The sequence below is a fragment of the Leuresthes tenuis genome, unplaced genomic scaffold (genome assembly GCF_036924035.1).
Source record: "Leuresthes tenuis unplaced genomic scaffold, fLeuTen1.0.hap1 SCAF_17, whole genome shotgun sequence".
NCBI classification, from domain to species: Eukaryota; Metazoa; Chordata; class Actinopteri; order Atheriniformes; family Atherinopsidae; genus Leuresthes; species Leuresthes tenuis.
Genome location: NW_027325371.1, coordinates 17,915,752 through 17,939,010, shown reverse-complemented (window position 1 = coordinate 17,939,010; position 23,259 = coordinate 17,915,752). Strand labels below are relative to the sequence as shown.

The 23,259-nt window shown below is 40.8% G+C and overlaps 1 protein-coding gene across 1 annotated transcript in view; it reads left to right on the top strand.

Moving 5' to 3' along the window:
* The first annotated feature begins 2,221 nt into the window (after positions 1 to 2,221).
* LOC140273775 (protein shisa-8) overlaps positions 2,222 to 23,259 on the top strand; it is a 106,047-nt gene continuing 85,009 nt past the window's right edge. The window contains exons 1-2 of the mRNA XM_072369436.1: positions 2,222 to 4,212; positions 4,601 to 5,235. Coding sequence (XP_072225537.1) covers positions 4,673 to 5,235 — 563 coding nt within the window. The 5' untranslated portion in view covers positions 2,222 to 4,212; positions 4,601 to 4,672. The remainder of the gene's footprint in view (positions 4,213 to 4,600; positions 5,236 to 23,259) is intronic.

Sequence of the window (23,259 nt, the reverse complement as noted above, 5' to 3'; positions counted from 1 at the left end):
ACGAGGAGAACGATGGGCTCCTCTAAGCAGCTGCCCAGCACTCTGAATGGTAAAGTAATACATGTCCAGAAAGTCTGCGAAGTCTTTAGAAAGATTGTACAGCAATTTCAGGTAGATGTCTCCTTACTTTGGAATGTAATTACAAAGCTACAAAATTGTTCTGGGCTACACGGTTTAATACTCCTTGGTCGCTGTTCACAAAACAACTGCCACCCAAAACGCTGTCATGTGAAAGAATTTGCCCATTTCACGTCTGGTCTGTCTGGGCTGAATATGTCCCTTAACGGGGTTAGAAGGAAAACTTCAGCACATATCTTTGCTTATAAATGAAGAAACAAGAAACATTTTCTGATGCAGATGAAATAGAACATTCTGTCTGCAATGATCCAAAGTGTGTTTGACTGAAACAAGGATTAGCAGAGATCACCTCTTCTCTGTTTGGCAGGGGGGGGTGTATTGATTATTTGTGCATGTGTATTGACTGACTTTGGGCTCGTGATGCAGCAAGTGGCCCTGGGAACGTTTAGGGACAAATGGATTGAATTGAAGACCAGTAAATCCTAAAAGCATGTGTAACACTGTGTAAAAATAGCTCAAGATAAGGATGATAGAAAAATAAAGACGATGATAATGTTGACTTTATTTGTATGTGCTGTATTATTTGTATTTTCTTCTTATAAACTAGTGTGACCTGCTTTCAGTGGCAGAAAATGTGCTGAAGACATTTAAAAGCTGGGCAGGACAGAGGAAGAAGTGGAGCTCAGATGAAGTAATTTCCCAGCAAAGTCGTGGTAGCGTCAGTGTTTGTGCACATTTTCGGGGGGGGGGGGCCATGTGTGTGTATCCTTGACATTACTTTTGATAGTCTTTGCCAAAGTGAATTCAAGTTAAGAGGCTTGGACAGAGTATAAATAGCAAGCGAAGGTGAGCTAATGACCTGCAGGAATAACAAAAAGATAACAACAAAAGATAGCACGGCTCAGAGTCTGAAGTGAAGAAAAAGAAAATGGTGGGGGGGAAATTGAAGGAATGCTTTGAAAATTGAATGAAAAATTGTGATATAGGACCCAAAAGCACCACTCGTTTTTCTTCTCCAAATTATACTTCAAATTAATAATGATTTGCTACTCAATCTTTCTCCTCGGTGTAAATCCTTGGTATTTTTTCAGGGTCTTCATCTTTCTGCTGCGTTTTTTCTCCGAATTATATCCTCAACTCTTTTTCTCTGGCTTACATGTCACTGTCCCTTGAGATAGCTTTTCTTCTACCTGTCTGCGCTCCTATCTACCTTTCTCCCTCCTACTATCCCTCTGTCAACTCCTATTCCACTCGCTATGCCCATGTTTCTTAATCCCCCTCCCTTTTCTGCGATAATTCCTCTCCTTTTCCCCTCCCCTGCTTCCTTTTCCGTCAAACCCTTCGCTCTCCCTCTCTCTGGCAGAAGCTGTCCTCCTCTCTCCTCCCCTCTTCCCCCTCACCTCCTGCCTCCCTCCTCCTGCCTGTTTGTCTCACTCCTGCCTCCCCCCACACACCTTTCCTTTCTTTCTCTGCACATCCATCCCTCACTCCTTTCTCCCAAATCAGCCCTAATAGACCGCAGTGCCACACATGCTCCAGACATGCGCTCACACAGACGAGGATGTGCAGAGGAATTGGCGCAGTAATTACGCCAAGGCACAAACACTCTCCACACACACACAGCCGTGCATCGCATGGACATGCAAGCATGCCAGCACTTTACAACCTGCTGCTCAGTCAGCAGCAGTGCTCCTATTTGTCAAACTGATGGGCAATTTTGAAAAGGGGAAGTCACACAGAAGAGAAAGAAGTCAAATGAATGGGAGAGTAGGAAAACAAAGGGAACGAGGCAACGGCAAGTTGCCAATGCAAACGGAAAAGGTTAGAAGAGCAGAAGGTAAATGGAGATGAACAAGTAAGGAATACAGGCACCAAACATGAACTCAGGACAAACTCGGGGGAAAAAAACGGTGTCGGTGACATATAATGAGTGAGGGTGGAGAAGAGTGAAAGGGAGAGTCAGCAAGTGAGAGCTGTGCTCATTTGTGCACAAAAGATACGAGTGCGCGCGTGTGTGTAGAGGAGAAAGATGCCAAAAGGGAGGGGAGGAGTGCGCCGGAGAGGGAGGAGGGACTTCAGAGAGGGAGGAGGGAGAGAAAGGGACCGAGTGTGTGAGATATTGTTAGCCAGTCCTGCCAGAGAACAGCAGCAGCAGCGGCAGCGGCAGCGGCAGCAGCAGCAGCAGTGTGAGCATCACCAGCGGACGGGACACAGGCGCACTCAGCAGACTTGAAGCAGCCAGGAAATAAGGAAATACCCGCTGACGAGGAAGCAACAACAAAGGGGGAAGGACGGAATAAAAAAAAAGAATCTTACTGCTTCTCCAAGCGCTTCACACTTCTGTTTGGAGCATCCCACAAGCAGAGCACCAGTGAAAACACATACATATGATATATATATAAAATTCCTATACATATATATCAAATTATGCCTGTTTTCAAAGAAGCTGCAGACGGACAAGGAATGAATTGACAGCAAAATGCATCAAAAATTGGAAGATAATATGCAACATTTGCTTAAAAACTGTTGCATATTAGTGCTTTGAGATTGTTTTTCTCGTTTTTTTTTTTGTTTTTTTTTGCTCAGTGAGGGGAAAAAAGAAATTATGCAAATGGGAAATCTGTAAAACTGGCAACTGAGTAGTTGGTCCAACATTATGAACATAGAGCTTCTGCTCCGCGCAGTCCTGTCATTCCAAAGGGGCTTCTTTTGAAAACAGGATTTTTTTTTTAATCTACCCTCGGTGCCACACTGCCGTTTGGCTGTCGCATCTCCACTTGTCTCTGTCGTCCGTGAGGGCTGGGCTAGTATTATTGCAGCGAGGCTTGTGCAAGTGCATTGCTGAAAGTCCAGAGGGCAGTCCACAGGCTCCCTAACCCCACGCTGATATTTCCTCAGCGACGGCAAAAGTCCCACTGGGTCTGAGAGGAAGGGGTGAGGTAAGTTGTGAGAAAGACAGAATAAGGCAAAAATTTCAAAGAAATGATGGAGGGAGATTGAGATTAGCACGTACAATGACAAATACAAACAGTCATAAACAAACCAAGGAAAGGGGGGAAAAAAACATCAGATCTGTTCCATTTTTGGCAAGTAATTCCAGCACATTAATCTGTTCTACAGCTTCTCTTGAGTGTTGGATGAAGGAGATCTAAGGCGTTAAGATCATAGATTCAGTGTCACAACAACAGCCCTTCCCTCTCTCTTTCCCTTCTCCTCTTTGGCTGAAAAATTGCGAGGCAGAACTGAGCAGGCTCACAGAGTGTCCAACTGGTGTCCTGGGTCTGTCAGAGACCCCTGGATCCGAAGAGAGGAGGGGTTTCAGTGGAGCGCAAACAGGAGCAAAAGCAACAGGAGCCCTGCGCGTGCCGAGCACAAAAAAAGCAACTGGACTCGTGTGTGTCGCTTAAAAGCTACAGACTGGTACTTAGAGTGTTCTATCATCAGGGAATTGGGGCTGTTTGCATGTTTGTGGATATGTGAGAGAAAACAAGCTTCGGGTGCAAGAGGGACGCCTTTGGACTGTAATCACCACAGGATTTCAGCCTGACGAGAACCTGGAGTCTAAAGATATTTATCAGCTGTTGTTACCTGTTGGGTCCTTGGCTCATAATAGGAAGGAGCTATCTTTGCTCATTTCTAATTACAGAACACTCATAAAGACATCAGTGGCTGAAAGACTGAAGCTACACTTCTCAGAGAGGGAGTGACGTCGAGCACATTGGCAGCGAAGAAGATGCCCACTGCAAAAATAAAAAGGCTTCTCTTTACCAGTGACATTGAAAGTAGCAGGAGGATAGATGCAAGTTAAGACCTGAGAGAGGGAATAGGAGGACACAGTGGAGCACAACACACTTTTGGTCTGTGTTTTTTTCTGGACTTTAGAACTGATTTGACACCATTGTTGAATTGTTACCCACTCAGGAATATGGGTGTACTTCTGAAGTGAAAAACCTTTCGAGTGGGAGCCTTTACTATCTGTAAGTTTTACAGCCCAGCTGGAAAGCTGGTTGCTGGAAATGCCACAGGAAAGCTCATTCATAGGTAACACATCCCACTAAATTGGATCCCCTCCAGGACTTGGATTTGTCTACAACCGCCTCTGCTGTCCGCTGATGACTTATGGCATTGTGAAAGGTGACATTTCCTGAATTCTGGACTTTGCTATGATACACAAACACACTCACACACATATAGTAACCTGCCAGGCTTGCGGTGTGTCTGCACATGTGAATTCCTATCTTCAAGGGACTCATTTATTTCTGTTAGGAGCATGTTGAGATGTGAGGCTTATTTCTGTCCCTCATTTGATTAAACTTTAACACTCTTTTAACAATGTGCATTAATAAATCCCACAACAGCAACTGAGTGCACTTTATTGTTTCAGGTATAAATCATAGACACATGTGTTTCAAATTTAAATCTGTTTCTGTTTCTTCTTTCCCTGATATTAAGGCTCAAAGATTCATTCGGTGACAAGTGGGATATTTAACCTTTCAACTATATGTTGTTTTCTGAATTGCAGAAGCTTTCGGGCCCTTTTTGAACTGTCATTCATCAGTACTGAGACACTGCAAGAAACTGGAATAAGTCCAACATGGCCTCCTCTTTGTATCCACTCCTGATGAACTTCTCATTGGCCATTTTCCTGGGTTTGACCCTGAGTGGACTGAACTCTCGGCTATCAGGTCAAGCTTTGGCACAGGTTTCTTCCAACAACCAAACAACAGAACCCCCTGTGTTACCAGAGGCATCGCTGCCGACACCAACACCAGAGACGGATGACCAAACAGATCCATCTGCTGGGAGCCGCTGCTGGGGTTACTACGATGTCATGGGCCAGTGGGACCCACCCTTCAACTGTAACGCTGGTATTTACATGTTCTGTTGTGGTTCCTGCTTCTACCGCTTTTGCTGCCAGTTCAAAATCCATAGTTTGGACCAGACCTCTTGTTCCAACTATGACACACCCGTGTGGGCTAACACTGGGCGACCAGCAGCACCAGTCACAGAAGCCCAAGAGGAACCGGACCGGGATCGGACCCACATGATCGTGTACATTATCTGTGGAGTGGTGGCCATCATGGTCCTGGTGGGGATTTTCACAAAGCTTGGGCTGGAGAAGAGTCAGGGAGGACAAACGGATATGACCAATTCCAGGTAGGAACTGAGAATGAAAGAATGGCTGAATGGATAGGTGATATAGGGCAGGTAAAAGAACCAAACCTATTATAGACGACTTATGATAGTGATCATTTTATAATGGTGTAATTGTGCCGTGGATGCATTTCATTAGATCAGTGAGTTCTTCCTAAAAAAAGAGAGTAATAGGTCCATCTATCCACATGTCCCAGACATGGTCGTGTTAAAGTCTAGGTCTGTAAATTTTGAAAAGGAAACGCATCCTAAGGCCACTGTTTTCTGTTCGGCAGTGTTCACTTCACATGACGGTGATCACGACCCATGAATAGCAGCAAAATGTCTAAGATTTTTATTACCATCTAACAAGACATTGTATGTGTTGTAGACATAATCCTGTATTTTTAACTCAATTGGAAAGGAAAGAAAGGAGGGCAGTGAGTGGAAGGGCAGTGAAATCTCAAATGAGCAACCTCTAACACAACATGCCACAGATCAGAGCATTCTGCCATTTTTTTCTTTCCTTCTGTGGACACCATGACTTAGGAACATACAATGTCGACAAGTTGACATGTCAGAGCTTCAGCTCTGTCTTTGTGGAAGCCAGAATGGGGAAAACATAGTAATCATTTTCAATCTTTTGTTAAAGTGGAATGTTTTGTGGTGTAAACCAACATAGCTACATAGGTGAGAAAAGGGGGAGGGGCCACTCTGGCGAGCTTGTCAGCCACTCATTTTTCCTTTGTCATTTCATTGGGATAAGCTATGCTAACCATCTGCTGGCTTCCGCAGTGTGTCTAATCTTAACAGTGTGGATGCTTTGCTGTGACGACAGCCTCTCTTTTTCCTTTTGATTCGTTGGCATTACATTTAGTTCCCAAAATGTCAAACTGTGGTTTTACAGTACAAAAAGAAAGTTTTAGTTGCCTAAAAATCAGTCAGATCATAAAATCTGTTTACTTGCTTTCTATGTCAGCTCATTAGCTGCATCTTATCACATAATATGGCCAGAAGTGACTCTCCTCTACATCCTTGTGGGCTCAGTCAGATATTATCATCCGTAACGATCATTTATAAACAGAAAGCAAACCAGGCATCCACTTTACTAACTCTAACCAAGCAGCGACCAGAAATAGAAACAAAAGTAAAACAAAGGACAAAACTCCCAAAATAATCAGCCAGTTTTTTAGATGAAGGTTAAAACCTTATATTGTTCTTATGTTACATGCATGTAATCAATGACTACATCAATTCCTCTATTACTGAGAGGCGAGATACTTGAAAACTGGAATCCACGACCTAAAGAAAAAGTATTACACATTGCTCAGCAGCCTCAGTGCTCCCTTGCATCATTCTTTGCATTCCTTTTTTTTTAGGTATCCAAATACCTCTTTCTGAGATTAATAACTGACATGTGAGTAGGGATTAAAAAACAATGTGCATTGTTTTTTAGTTTGTATTTTTTCAATGGAAGCCCAACAGTCCTATACAGATGACAGATTGAAGAATTGCATAGAATGCCGTTGTTTTAAAATGTCACAGACTGGTAATGAATAAAGCAACTGAATTCCACTGGGATGATAAAGGGTGTGAAGTCTGTCTGAAGCCATGCAGGAGCAATGAGCACACTGCTTGAGAGGAAGAGGCAGCGGAAGCAAGACATGATAAACAGAGACGGAGAGCACCGAATGGAGTTCTGGCAGCAAGTTGGAGATTCCAAAGGACAGATGTGGCGTGATATTGCAGGAGGAGTTTGGGGGAAAATAACAGTGCAGCGTGATTGTGTTTTTATGTGTATTAGTGTAGCAGTTTCGCATTGATGGCTGATTGATTGCTGTGACACAGCTATGACTGTGACAATGAGTGGCCTTCAGAGAACAATGAGAAGAGTGAGGGTGGTTTTTTGGAGGGGTGGAATATTGAGCGGATCTGACTGGAAAGCAGCCAACGGCTAGTACAAAGAGCAGGGGTGTGTGTTTGTTTGTTTGTCCGTGTGTGTTGAGAGAAAGAGAGAGTGTGCAGGGCACCAGCCAGCCTATCGGGTGTTAAGAGTGGGCGCACGGGGCCTCCTTTAAAATCCCGTCAATACCTGCTCCTCTCAGTTTCCCAGAACTAGAAGAGGAGGAGGACAGCAATAGGCAGTCAATGCTAAACTAAACCCATTCCCTAATAGAACTATTTAAACTGGCATCTCTTGGCACATTTTATCCCCTGAAGGAAACAAATCTGTGAATCTTATACTTGAGCCAAAGGATTGTTTGACAAAACAATTGTCCGTTTATGCTTCTTGTAGGAATTTTTTAGTCTATCCTTAACAAATGTTGGTCAAAGTTACACCTGAAATGTGGAATGACTAAAAAAATTGCCTTAATACTTAGCCCCATAAAGCCAACGTTTCAAGGTTTTGAGTCCAGAGCAAATGCTGCAGATCTTTCTCGCTTTGTGAACACACGAAACCGCAACAGAGGAGTCTCAGACAGGAAAGTGTAAAAGCTGGTCCACCGCTCAAAAGGTTGCAGTTCTACTATAAAGGGTAAAACACTGTAAAACTACGACACTTCCTGGGCACCACAAATGTTGCATGTCTGTGTTTCCCTTCCCAAATTTTGATATACGCACATTTTGCAATTCTGAAAAAACTGTCACACTTTTTAAAAGATGCAATTTATTCAAATTAATAATGTAAGATACAATAAATCATGAAGATGTGAAGATTATAAATACTGTAAATATCAAAAAAAGAAAAAACTTAATACAGGCAAATGCATTTTCATATCTAAACATATGTAAACAAACTGATTTGCAATAAGAGTATTAATAATAATGATAATGATAACAATATGAAGACTATCAGGCTGAGACACACGACTACATGTTGGGTCCTTTCAATTTGTGATGTTTTTATCTGATTTGGAACAAATTCTGAATATTGTGGTTGCAATCAACAAAAAGCATCAAACATTCCTACACTTTTTCAGTCCATGTTTGTCTTTGCAATGTGAAATGTGCACATGTTTTGCATGATGTCAAACACAGCTGGAACGTGAAAGAAAAAAAAGGTTGTGAGTTTGTCAAAAGTGGCCAAAAGAGGCGAAACGTTCTCAGATGATTAGGACCGAGTTTGAGGAACTCCATCCAAACCAACATTGTCCAAAGTTTTTTTTACTTTTCAACCACGCTGACAGTTGTGGTTGATTAGGTTCAGGCATAAAGAACAAGTTGAGGTTAGGGATTTCTTGTGACAACATGTAGACAGCAACTATTCAATGTTTTTTTTTGTGTAACCTGGCCCACTACAAGGAGACAATGTGATTCAAAATGCTAAATGACTGCAAACAGAATAGCAGCTTTGTGTGTGTGTTTCTTGTTCTTACAATAAGTTCGGTAGCATGAGTGGGATTATTTTTGCATGCCATTAATCCACAAGTACAGGTTTTCCCAACAGAAGCTAAACTTTATAAAATGCACCCGTTGCTTAGTCTCTGACATGTCAACTTTTTACCTTATAGGAAAGGGTCACAGAGAGAGGGATTACCACAAGAAAGGAGGGACAAAATAAACAAGACATACAAAGAAGGACAGAGAGAACTCAGGGTTGGAATTAAGTGACTCCGGGGACTGGCTCATTTTACAACCCAGTTGCTAACCACAGCTGTTTCCCACATATCTGCCAAAGTGTGTGTGTGTGAGTAAAACAAGGAGAAAGAGAGAGACAGAGAAAGGAGACAGAGACAATGACACAAGAACTAACCACTGTACTGATGTGAAACAGTCTGGTGGAGCATGAAAACAGGGAAAGAAGGACAAAATGAGAAAATCATTCAAGATGGGGGGAGCTAAGCTATTGTAATTTGGATGATTTGCCACTGAGAGATGTGAACGGCGTGATTGTGCTTTTACTTTTATCTTAACAAGACTCTGTCTAATGGAGCTGGGAAAATAATTCTAACCAGTTGAGGACGGTTTAATTCAGGTTGCTACTTACAACAATTGGCTGTCTGAGGTATTTGTGATCCACAAAGGACCGGAAAGAACAGCTTTGCTAGGGATGTTACAGATTCATGCTACTCTTTACATTCAGACCCTGATGACATGTTTGTCACTCAAGTTTAGCCAAAACACACAAAAACATGCCAATGAGGAGGAAAACAACGGGAGGTGCCAAATTGTACAATGTGTGAATGAGCCATTTGTGTTGTACGGTTCAACATGGGAACATTTATGTTCTCTGTCTGGGAGAGACAAAAAAGTGAAGTCACGACCGAACAGTGTGTAAAAAAGAAAAAAAGCTCTGTGCTTCTGTCGAGAAAAGATGAGCCCAGGTTTAAATAGTTTACCACATCGAAACATGGCTATCACATTTGAAAGTTCGTTCTCCACCTGCATACATTTGACAGCGAGACACCTTCACACGTTGGCTGCAAATCTGTGTGCTCATGCACGCAACAAATAAATCTAGGCACAGAGCTGTAAAGGTGGTAATGTGCTAAAACCTTGGATCAGGCAATCACAACAGGCAGTGGTGCAATGATTTATAGGGCAAAATACACATGTGAACCTGTGCATGCGCACACACCACACATGTTCTGCTCTGCGGCTCCTCCATGCTATCGCTTCTCGCCTTCAAAGAGAATGTCAGTGTTTTTGTTTTGCTCTCAATCTGTTGGCTGTCTCTGTGTGTGGAGACTGCTGCAAAGCCAAACAATAAATCCTCCGATACATGATTCTGCTGCAGGAATTAATAAGCTAAATCAAGTTCTTCTAATTGAGGACAGCTCCTACTTTCATAGACTGCAGCATCTCTGAAGGTGTGGGAGGGAACAGGAAGAGGGTGTGGGCCATTCTTGACTTATGCAGTGTAGTAAATCATCAGTTTAGCATCAGTGAAGTAACTAGAAATGTAGAAATCAACTTGACTAACATGTTGGTTGTGGTTGGGGAAGCCAAGCACTTTGTGGTTCTAATAATGCACACCAACCCTTTGTAAATAAAGTTTGACCGAGATACTTTGAACAGCATTACTGAATACATAGCTGATGGCGCATTTAGCCATCATCATAAAGGGAGACACAGTTTAATAGTCCATAATACATTTACATCCTGTATTTCCTAAATACAGGCCGAGGCCTTTGTTCACTTCAAATTTTTATTATTTTCTTTACTTATCATGTTTCACTTCATTGCCTTATTTCAATGCCTCAAAACGAAATCAGGAACAAAACCAAATCTGCCATTGTTGGGAGAAGCCTCTACAGGAAGACAGGGGTGGAGTAAGAGGTGGAGTGAGAACTTTTCACCCCTAAAGCTGGGTGGTCAGAGGAGTGTTGTTTCAATAAGGTGGTTGATGTGTTTTAGGCAAGCGATATTTTGAGTAAAGCATGTGTCGTGCATTTTAATAAGACCTCAGGAAAGTGTGCTAACTTGTTGAAAAAGTGTATGATATACATATATATATATGTCCTTTAAAACACAATCATTTTGATTTTCTTTGAAATGTCAAGCTTTTTAAAATTGCTGTCGTTTGGTGGTCTTGTTGTGTTTTGGACTTCAGGGCCACCATCGTACACAGCTCCACTTCCCTCTCTGTTTTGTTCAGTGAACCAAGGGACCAATTCACACCTAAATGAACTCATAGATAAATAATGGGAAGGACGCCAGAATACACACCCACAAACACACACGCACATTCATTCACACAGACTCTTTAATAACTCGCATTTCCTTTACCAGCATTGCAACACTTATCATAAATTATTCCTCGAATGAGCCGTGCGTTCAAGGGCACGGACGATTGAATGACCCACCGGGGAGCTAAACAACCATTTCCGTCAGCCTATTTCTGTTTCTTAACTGTATTGTGTTTCATCAGTAGTGCTTTCTATTTCCTTAATTGTTCAGCTGCAGTGGTGCATTTCATCAACACCTGTGAAAGCTGTTTGGAACTAAGAAGTAAATACTCTCAATTAAATATTTTGCCCTTATTATTTTTTCTTTTAGTTTTTTCAAAGACGTGTGGGTTTATGTCTTAGACTGAGATGTCCCAGCGTGATGACAGGTAAGACAGCTGCTGTAAAGATGTGCTGTGACAAAGCCCAAGACAACTATCAAAGAATCAAAAGATGTGGATTTTCTAACAGATTCTTCTGATTGACTTTAAGGCAAAGAAATTCATCGTTGATGTAAAACGCGTCTTCGGGCTGGCTGTTCGTGTGAAAAGTTTCCGCTATCCTCATCTTCCATTAACAAAAGCTTGTGTGGTTTAAATAAAACAGCCACAGTCAAAGCCCGTTAAAGCGACTTCTCCCTCAGCGCTCGGCTTGAATGCAAATACATTCTTTGATGCCGCAGTGGTGTTAAAATATACTTTGGCCCTCCGAAATTGCACAGATAACTTAAATCAACAAGAAATTGTTGTTTATGCCTTTTACCGAGCTTCTTCACCTACTCAGAGGAAGGGGTCGTGATTGTGAATATTTTCGACGAGCCTTTTTAGTGCCATCACGAGCTTTATGTTCACGTTGGTGCTAAATCTGCTTTTCAAAGCACTACAAGGCCAAGGAGCTCTCTAAAAGCAATTAAAGCACACATCTCCAGCACTACAACACACACCGTTAACTGTCTGCCTGCTTCACGCACCAGCCTGAGTTTATTTTTAAGCAATTTACTTGTTGGAATGCTACCATCCAAATAATTGGTTTCAAATATTCCAAGTGGCACAGATGTGGTAAACAACTCCCGAGGCCCCTGAAGGTTTTAGTAGAATAATTCTACGTTAAACAATGCTTCTTTTCGGTCATACTTGTGCTTGCTTTTCTGCGTGTACATACACAGGTGAGAATGCTTTGTTTATGTGGTGGCAGCTGTATCAGTTGTGCTATGATTGTAACTCCACACCACACCTCAGTGCAGCAGAGCTCAGTGAGACAGATTACCGCAGAGCCGCAAAGTTTCTCATCTCAACTGTTGCTGCAGTGGATCACCACCGCATGAACTGAGGCCCACTCTTTCCTCTGAATCTTCAGGAGGCACAAGGGTTATTTGTTCTCTGTTATGACAGAGTTAACAGTCCAAATGCTCTCCATAAAACAGACAATAACGTTGACCATAAAAGTGACTCTCGCCAAACACAACGCTTTCTTTTCCTCTTCTTCTTTTCAGAAGTCGACAAAGTTTCCTGAGGCCTTAATGAAATGTCTCCATGGTCATGGTGTGTACAGAACAGCAGCACCTTTTCCAACCATGTCTTAACACCTCTGTTCATTGCAGCCGGTTTCTATGGGGATGGAGTGAGCCACTCGACTTCGCTCTCATTGAACATTTTGTTTAAGCCTTCTTAATCTCCACCTATGAGGTATAGCAAATGCAGTATGATCGGAAGGTTTAGGCGCCGAGAAAGATGGGGAGGCTGGATCATTTTATTCTGACTGCAAGCAAACTGTGACATCAACAAGGCGGCGTAACCATTTACACTGATGCTTGCAGGAGTCTTGAAAATGACGCTGCTACACAGCGGTTATGGCTCTAGAAGTTGTCGATAATTTTTCAGACATTGTAGGCACCAAAGAAAGTTAAAGGGTTGCGTTACATTGGAGTGTTTTCAGTGGGTAGTAATTTCAGACACTCAAATACATTATTTCCATCACATTTTTTCATGAAAATACTGAAAATAACACCAGTACACGACATTCAACAAGTATTGAAGTGTTAAATATGACAAAATAGAAACAAATGCTTGTGTGCAATTTTTCACTTTTTTAATTAATAAAGTTTTGTTTTTGTCTTTTAAATTTTAAACGTTAGGTGGTGGGTCATCCCCTGTATCCTTAGTGTTTAAAACACCTATATCTGCACATGTATTATTCCCCTTCTCCCTCTCCTTCTTTTATCCTCCCATTTCAAATGTCCTATTATTTCTTTGCCTCATCCTTCTGCCCTCATCCCTATATTATCAGACAGTCTGATGAATAAAACATGTGCCAAAAATTGGGCTGAAAAATGTGCATGTCAGATGGGCAGGTTTGAGATGAAAATTATGTGGGATTTTGCAGTATTTTGTGTGCATAATGTGCACATCATCAAGGCTTGGAGTTTGACCGAAAAGTAAAGCAACATTTCAAGAAATACACAAATAAAAATTCTAATACCGAATCCAAGAATGTATCAGTGCCGAGAGAATATGAGGATGAGACATGAGGGCATGCATGTTCAGTGTGCACTTTCCGCAGGGATTGATTTTTCCACCCCTCTCTTTTATTATTGCAGATTTATCATCTTACATCATTCTGAACTCTATTCTGTAAGCTAAAAGAAACGTTTACGCACTAATCTGAGATACTTTGATTCACTGCCTTTGGAATATGATCTAAGTGGTGCTTGCCCCCGGTTTTGTATCTTAAGAGTACTTACAGGCTCCCGTACATTATTGATAGATGTAATAATCCTGACATTACACTAAATTGTAGATCCATCTATGTATCTTGGGTAAAAAAAAAAAACATAAATAAATTAAAAGACCCTCGCTCTCGGCTGTTCCTGCTGACCTGCAACAACACGGATACGACTGAATATTTCTTGGGTGCGTCTGCTCCCAAGATATTCTGAGCTAAGTCAGCAATTTGCTTTAATTCACAATCATTCTCCTGATAGGAAGCCATCATCTCTCACAGGAAAGTAGGGCAGAGCCAGTTGGTTACCTGTGGATTTATTGAGAGCTGATTGGTTGACACTGTTACTCATAGATGACCAATCATGCTTCAGACCAAGGTTCGTAACGCCCCCTTATTACCATACACTCGGGGGTGTGGGGGCGATATGCATAGATTAGGAAAAATGAAGATAAATAAAGTAATGAATGTGGAAATACATACATGTGGAAAAAAATAATACAGTAAGAAAATAATACATTGATAGATAAATGATAGATAATGTGAAAACACATGAATTAATTTTTTTATTTCCTCATAGATTTACTTTTTTTTTGCTTATGGTAGCTTTGGTCCACGATTCTTTTTTCACCATATCCTAATATGTAAAATAGAATTACAACGGGTTTTACTTTCTTTTTCAAAGCACTTAAACATAATTTGACAATGCCAGGCAAACCCGTCACAACATGGGCAAAATGTGCCTATTTTTTACCACTGAAAGCACAGCATCGCATTTCTAATTTTTCTCCATTTTCCCTCACTTTAAAATGTTCAGAATCACTTGCACTTGCCTCTTATTCTCTCCTCTGTCTTGTAACTTTGGCTCAGTTGCATGCCAAAGCAGCCAGAAAAGCTCCCAGTAAAATCAAGTCTCCTCCCTCATTGCCCTGCTTCTTCTTTAAATCAGATTTATATTCAAATGGGCTCACCCAAATGACCGGATATTCAAAACTTGCTCAGCACAAGATAAGTCCCTGAATACAACACTTCGCTTTGTGTTTGAAGATAAGGCAACACGGTTAAATGGAGCATGATTCCTACATAATGATAGGTTTATTTTTGAGCTTGGCTGTGGGCTGTTAACAACGATCTGTGTCATTTTTGACTTTGTAATTTGGAGGCTCTGTAGGAGTGCCACTGTGGGAGGCACAGTGGCATTGTTATTGTTAAAGTGAGTGAATATATTCCTGTCTAAATACAGTCAGCGTACTTTGCTAACATCTTAAGAGTGGGTCAACTCCATTGAGTATGTGTGTTTTTGAGCTTGTTGTCTTTGCAAGTGAAAGTTTGCGTGCGGGTGTCTGTGAACATGGACTCTGGGAACATGTCGTCCAACATGGGCTCCGTTTTCACTCTAGTGATCCTGCTAATGGTCTTGCCCAAGTGTAGATTGACACTGGTTCCAAGTCAGCCTGACAGAAAATCAACTGCTTACATGTAGCTGTTTGCTGAGGCGCACAGCAGCAAGCTCTATCTATCTATCTATCTATCTATCTATCTATCTATCTATCTATCTATCTATCTATCTATCTATCTATCTATCTATCTATCTATCTATCTATCTATCTATCTATCTATCTATCTATCTATCTATCTATCTATCTATCTATCTATCTATCTATCTATCTATCTATGGCTTGTCTTCACATTTTCTTATTCATTATTAAGAGCCATTATTCATATCCTCACTTCTTTCCAATCTGCCCTTCAATCTCCTGATTTATTTCGATCTTTTAATATTCTTCAGAGGGGAAAAAAAGTACACATTTCACTGAGGTGACTTCAACTATTACTGAGAAATAATTGTGTTACTTTTTTTCTTAATTTGAAGTAGTCTAAATACTCTCTAAACTGTTAGTTACACAGTGTGTAACACAAAGGAAAAAACCTATGTGGGAAAAAATTATCCAATACCTTTGCTCAAATATTTCTGTTATATCACCACAGAATGAACCATTTATGATTGTGAGAACAGCAGGTCTTTCTATATAGAAGGCATGTAGAAGAAGAGTACTGGCCAGTCACTTACTAAAGTGATCTGGTTCACTTGAGTCAGTGTTGTTCATCACTACTACTGATAATAATAATAATAATAATAATAATAATAATCATAGCATGTGCATAAAATATATCAGCCACATAACAAACATGTGTTTAAACACTTGTTAATTGCAATATTTAACTTATTACTTAGATTCACTGACTGGAGTGAAGTCAGTGAACTGAATCACCTGAGTCTGTGCTGTGTCCGCTGTACCTCGCCTTAGCAGCAGCCAGCCAGACTACTCATGGACTCCCGGTTGATGGAGCCCTCTGAGTCATGATTCCTGATTCAGTACGAACATTTGAATCGTCAACCCGGGTGATTCAGCAGCTGAGCAGCTCTACTGCCCAGTTTGATCTTACTTATGGAGAATCAGTCTACAACAAAAGTCATTTCAGGGCCCCTTTCAAAGAAAGTATACATGTTACATTCAAGTCCAATTAAATTAATTGCTTAGTCTAATCAAGATGCAATTCAATCCAATTAATTCAAATTCAATTCATTACAGTCCATATTCGTATAATTCGTATGTGTCCATATTTTAAGCAAACCAACTGACCACATCGAAACACTTCCATTCAGGCCTGAATATCCGTCCTGAGCAATGTAAAAAGCAGTTGTGGATGCATTTAGGTGAAGATTAATCAAACTTATCAGAAAATGTAGGAACGTATGGCATGACTGGGAGCAAAAACTGAGAAAGCAGAAAACAGGAATAAACGTTGGAGTCGCTAAATCCAGATGGAACTCCCTAATTAAGATCAAAGGTCTTCAGAGTGATGGCGAAGACGCTTGTTTTCTCCTCGACAGATAAACCCATCAAGGATGCAGCTGGGTATCATAATGAGCTTTACTGATTATAATCTCTGCAGTAGGCACCTTGGGAAGTCAGTAGTTCTGTCGAACACAGCTGACGTGTACATTTGTACAACAACGAAAAAAGAGCACGTTTTTTCTGCATAGAGCTGGTGTGCTTTCACACGGTACATAATACTCCCAAATTCTTCTGTTCTTGGTGCAAATCCTCTTGGTTTTGCTGGTCTGAACCGAGACTTTTGCCACCATCACATCTGATGCTTTACCTTGTGTAGGCGCGAGCACCGCCTGCAGTAAAACAAACCGATGAAAGGATGTGAGGAAGATGACAACTTCACTGAGGATCAGCTGAGCATTTTTGTATCGGAAAGTTTAGTCAATGTGCAAGTGAATGTTGTGCAAGTATACAGATAAGCATGCGTTTGTACTCCTTTCTTTTAGACGTGCCAAAACATCTGCAATATGCAAGAATAGATCATAAGTTTAGATCTGTCAACAGTTGTTCAGAAATTTTGAGAGAATCATTTATAACTGACCAAGTGTAAATAAATCAAATGATTTATACATGATTAAAAAACAATGAAACAAAACATTGGTTGATTGATTACACTGATTACTTTGCAATGTTCTAACATGTTAGTAAGGTGAAAATAAAAATAAGTGAATAAATCTTTGCATAACTGAAATATAGTATTCACCCACTTCAGTGCATTTTATAAAACCCTCAACTTAAAGCTTTGATCAAAATGTCCATATCTGTCAAAAATTCCAGCTGTTGCAAGCTGATTTGGATGGCTAACTTTGCTATACTGCATTCATCCATTTTCCATCCCCATTTAATCTAATTCAGCGAGCGTGTACAATGCGAGAGGCGGTGCCTAAAAGGTCATCGTTCTTAGGACAGCTGCTGCCAGTCAGCCGAGGAAATTTATGTGTCAAAGTACTTCAAAAGTTCCCCAATTAAAAAGCTCCTGTGACCAACCCTTCTGAAGTGATCACTATTCTGAAACCCGTCTCGTTCTGTCATGCCTCGCTAACTGCTCTCCATAATAATCATGTAATACTTTTTTATCACTGCTGTCATCTTTGTATCTGCAGATCACGACAGCTAATGCTAATGAAGGGCAACAAGTAAAGCAGCCCTTACAACTGCCCGTACACAACGCTCATCAGTTGCATATCAGTGACACAGCTTTCTTTTCTTTGCTTCTTCGTTTTACCTTGAAAGTCATCAACCATTATGTTTTTTTCTACTTCTATCTCTCCTGGCTCAGTAATCACCTCTCCGCTCCTTTCTTCAAGCATCATATCTACGAGAAAGCTTAAACACATGCAGATCAGACAAGAGACGGAGACCCATCCCCTGTGCCTTTCAGATTCCGCCGTCCACTCTTATTCTTCCATCTAGTCTCATCTTTTTCCTTTATTGTGCAAATACTAATTACCCGTCCCCAGCCATTGTGCAGCTTCAGCATTGTGTGGGGAGAGAGAAAGATCAAACAAAAGGGGGTAAGATGATTGAAGATGAGGGGAAAACAGAAGGAGCAGAATGGTGCTGCAAGGGGGAATTCACATCATGACTCCCCTCGCCACTTTCATCCTTTACCATCAACTTATTCCTGTTCTGTTTGCTTTTCATATTCCTACGCTTGTGCTTGTCACATTCCCTGTTGGCCTTTCGTAGTCTCTATATGTTCCTTTTCCCTTTTGAGCTTTTCTGTCTTGTGGCTCGTTCTCCCACACAGCTCCCTTTCTTTTACAGCTGTTTTTCTTTTGCAGTATAGCAACACATACATTTATAGCTTGCTACCAAAGAAAAGAGAAATTGTGATGCAGCTATAATCTAACATTAATTATGTTTGAATGTTAAGGAGGATATATCGTTTTTTTGGGGATCTTCCCCTGTTCCTGTGTTTCATGGCTTTTCTTTCCATGTAAAAGCCTGGAAAGGTCCAGAATAAAATCCCTTCATGTCTCCCTCTGAAAACAGCCCTGGTTTCTCTTCCTTTACTCATCTCCATCCACATGCATGCATTTGCATAATACCTGCCTTGTGGGTAGCTTGGCACGCCTCAAGCAAATCATAAGCAGCGGCCTCACAATCCACTATTTTTGACTAATCAGAGCAGACTGGCCTTGTTGCAGGAGGCCTTAAAGAGACAGGATAGTTTCAGACAGAAGGTGATAAAAGGTGCTGCTGCACAACACACAGCAGAGTATTAGAATTTGAATGTGGATGAGTGTTATACTTCATAGGTCCTAAACATGTAGTGTCATGCTTTGCTTTAGGAAGTAATTCTCATATTACCTACCGCCATCGTAATGTTTATGATACAGTTAGTCGTAACTGTATAACCACACCTTAAATAAAGTCAAATCCTCACTTTTTTGCCCCACACACAGTGTGACTGTGAACCATGTAAACAGATTTATGTCCCCAAAGCACACGTACGCTTACACACATTAACTAATATAAATGTGTTGTGACAGGCCAAAGAGTCCATTGCCTCATTCGGTTTAGAACAATCTCCCCTGTAGTTTCTAACCTTTAGGCTGAAAACCTGGTTATCCATCTTCCTCTCATAGCAGGTCAAAGACGAAAGAGGAGACAGAGAGCACTTTAGAGGAGAAAGATTCTCCCATTTTTCAAGCTGTTTTTTTCTTGTGGTTCAATACTGCAACTGTCTGAAGAGGGATTTACTTCAGCCTCATAGAACAAAGAAACAAAGAAACAAAAACATATGATCTTTATCATTCTGTAATATGTGAATCCTAAAAAATAAAATAATCATATTGATTTCTTGTTGTTGTCAGAAGATACCAAATGCCGGTGCCACATTCCAACTTTTGATGCTTTTTCACCTGTTAGAGTGAAGCTTGGTTAAAATTTTGTTGTCATTTCTTGGAAAATACAAAAAAATAAAGACTTCCTGTCTAAATCCCAGTCAAAATGATACAATGAAATAATATAAAATTAAATCCAATGAAATTGTGTCAGTATCCAACACTGTCGAACACTGGTTACCGATCTGTTCAGTTATCCAAATCAAAAACTATTGAACTGTTGGGTAGGGATTTGTTAAATGAGATTAGCAAAAGCTGTGGATCATTATAATGTTTGTATATGTTCTATTTGGATTACTCTTTTTTTTTCTTTCTCCCCATGTTCCAGAGTAGCTAATTGGGGGTTTACTTTGTATGTTGGTTGTGTAACATGTGATTGATGATCCTGCAGGGGTTCGGGCTTACAGTCGATACGACCACTAAATCATTTTGTCTTCTGTTCAACTCCATTTAACTGCCCTGACAACCCTCCCCCCACCCAGCCATGTCCCACAAACATTATCAAATAAAATACAAAGTTTTGTGTCTGACAAAAGGCAGCACTTAGTTCAAGAGACTGCAGCTCCTCAAGGCATTTTAAGCAAATTGATACTTAACACACTTTCACCCTCTTTTGCCTGTCATGCTCCCTCACTTGCTTTCACTGTCACATGTGATAGTGGAGGACCTAAGTGCAGACTCAAACACTTGAGGCAGGAAGATGAAGAACAAAACATTATTCATTTAACTTACGGAACAAAACTAAAAGCAGGAAGTATGGCAGGGAATCCTAAAATCCATGAAACGCAAAGCAGAGAAAAAACAGAAATGGGGCCTGTAACACGAAGCAGGATAAGCAGCATAGCAGGGTATCTTCAGGCCCCCCTCTGTATTTTCAATATGATGAGCAGAGTTCAGTTCTTAGTGAGGTGTATCGCCATGGCAACTTACGTGCTCTTATCTCTTACCTTGAACTCCAACCTGCTTTGAAGCAATTGAGATTTCAAGAGAGATAGATCAACACATGTGAACGCATCACCGCCGGACCAATAAGCCAAGAAAAAGACATTGGTGCGGGGACAGTGAGAGTCTCTTTCTGACTCTTCAAAGACCAGCTTCTTTCACTTGGAAGCACCTGAGTGAAGGTAATACTGATATCAGCAGAAGGTAATGCTTAAGTGGTCTAAAACAGAGACTGATTCACTTCAACCTCGTTCAAGCTGCCAGTTAAAACGTTGGAACTAACGTGAATTATTATGCTTTATTTATCAAAATTATTAATGAATTACAGAGTAGATGTAGATGTGCACATTATATTAAACTCATTGAACTGCTTCAAATGATCCACATCCATCATTTCGAATTTTTCCAAAAAGCCCCTTTTTATTCAGCATTTTAGAGCCTCAATGACAGAAAATCAACTTAGACATTTATGATAAGCCCACTTACTGGTTTGCATTGCTGTCATTTTTGCTGTTTAATTGGTGCAAAGAGCATTTAAAACACCCAGCTTTGCATCTGACAGAATAAAGCTCAAGAGTACACTAGCAGCACATTAAAATAATTGAATGAACATTCAAATAATTTGCCGGATCTTCTTGCGATGTAATGATGAGGCAATCATAAGGATCATCTTATTAGTTTACATATTCACATATTTTGCTTTCATTTTACTTTTCCTCAACTTTCCTTCCTGCTTTGGCTTCAGCGGCTGTGTTGCTTTTCATCTTGTGTGTTCATGTAAAACTGTCAAACCTAGGTTGACTCACTGAGTTGGTAACCAACAACACTTAGCAAGATCTGGATTGTTTGGGCTAGTTAAGCCAAATGACCCCTCTTTATGTTGAAGTTCCCTGGACTGCCGAGAGGAACACATTCATCTCACAATCATCTGGCACTGAGAAAAAGAAAAAGAAACCTGGTAGTATATAGTGAGCGAGGTGATGACTGAAGGCGGTGTGAAACCAAATTGGGAAGAAAACTTAAAAAGACAGATAAACACAGACTGAACATAAAAACAGGAATTTTACAGGTACTAGACCGGAAAAAATCAGGAGAACCTACTAGTTAAGGGTGATGACCACGTGATACATTGGATAAGATGAACACAGACCCCTGGACTGACAAGAGGAAATTTACAATAACTGATTAAGGAAAACCTGGTAGTATATATACTGATGACACAATATAGGTGGGTGGAAATGAGTAACCGAACGAAGGTGTGAAACCAGAATGCTGAAGAGATGAAGCGCTGACTAAACAAATCAGGAAGTGAAGCAAATATTAACTGAACATGAAAAAAAAAGGAATTTACAAAAACAACTGAGTAAAACCAGTACTTATCAAAGCTAGAATCATAAACCATAGTTCTTTACACTTTAAGAAGATCTTGAAAATGAATTGGTTCATGTCTTGAAACCTGTATTCACCATACAGACGCCTCAGAGCTATACCTCTACGGAATGAGTAATGAGCAGGATTGTGTTTGCTTTGCACTCACAAACGATAATGCAGCGTGTGAGTTATAATGAAAATCAATCAGGTTTCAGCCCTGCAGGTACACCGCACAAGAGCACCTGGTAGCTAGATCTGGGGTGTCTGAAGTCTTTCCAAGTACTTTTGAAACCTGCCATCATCACTGGAGACATGCCTGTTTTCCAACCTTCATAAGTCCTCTTTCAGTATTGGTCAAAATGATTCGCAAGTATCCCAAAATCAGAAAAATGGTGTCGCCTCTTTTAGTGATTTATTGTTTAACTAAACGACCAGCAACATGTATCCCCTCTTCATGTTTTTTACATCAAGTGTAGTCACAACTGCCATTAGTATCAGTTTTAGAGCAGACATGCAATTGCCCACATACGCAGATTCATATTTGGCAGCAGACACACAATCGATAATGTTCTAATTATTCTAATGCTGTGTCAACATTTCAGTGTCAGCATGACGCAAGACTAATGCTCGCCCAGGGAACCCTGCCATTGTGAGCAGAGAGAAAGAAAGACAAACAATGAAAGAAGCAGAGAAGGCTTTGATGTCATGCCCTTGAGCTGGACTGAAAACAATATAATATTCCTTGTGGGCAGCTGTGAAATAACACAGGCTCAATGGTAAACGACAGTAGAAGTGAGATTTCTCATCTCTACATGACAGCCATGATGGTCAAAATGCAATACACCTTATCCATCCACTCCTCCACCTCTCCAGTCATCTCATTTTCCATTCCCTATTTTAGGCTTCTTCCCGTTCTGCCCTCCTTTCCCCCCTCAGTTATCTTTCTCATAAACTCTCAAGCCTGTCTGCCTCCTCTGGCGTTTAACCTTACGCTGCTAAAAAGTCAACAAAGAAGTAGTATGATGACAATCAATCATTTTTCAGGTCAATATTTCAACTGCGATTGTGCGCACATCCCCTGCCTCTGAGCCAGCGACCATATCGTGCCCTTGTGCTTGCTTTAGAAGTCATAAAATCACTTTCACCTGCTGTAAACAGCCAACTGTCCTGATTACCCCGCCAATTAGACAGACACCCTTTTAACAGATCATCAGCAATGTGGCCCTCGGGCTGTCTGACAAGCTGCACCGTGAGTTAGAATGGAGTTTTTAAATGCTGTTTCTACTGAATGTACTGTTAACATCTGAAAGCACTGCAGGACAGATGGAGGAGCGTCATCTTCGCCTCGGACTCACTCAGGCTGCAGCATGTTAAACCCTTTGAAAAGAACTGGCAAATATAGAGGGGGAAATGTTCCTACAATTGGCTATTTCTAAGAAAAAGAAGAGAACTATGGGAAAAGAAGGTAAATTCCATGTATGATGAGCCATGAAACATTCTACTGTCCTGGTACCAGTTTTAATCATTATACCTCTGAAGGCATTCTCCTCCTCAGTGGGAATTTTGGCAGTGACGAGCACACTTAACAATATGCACACACGA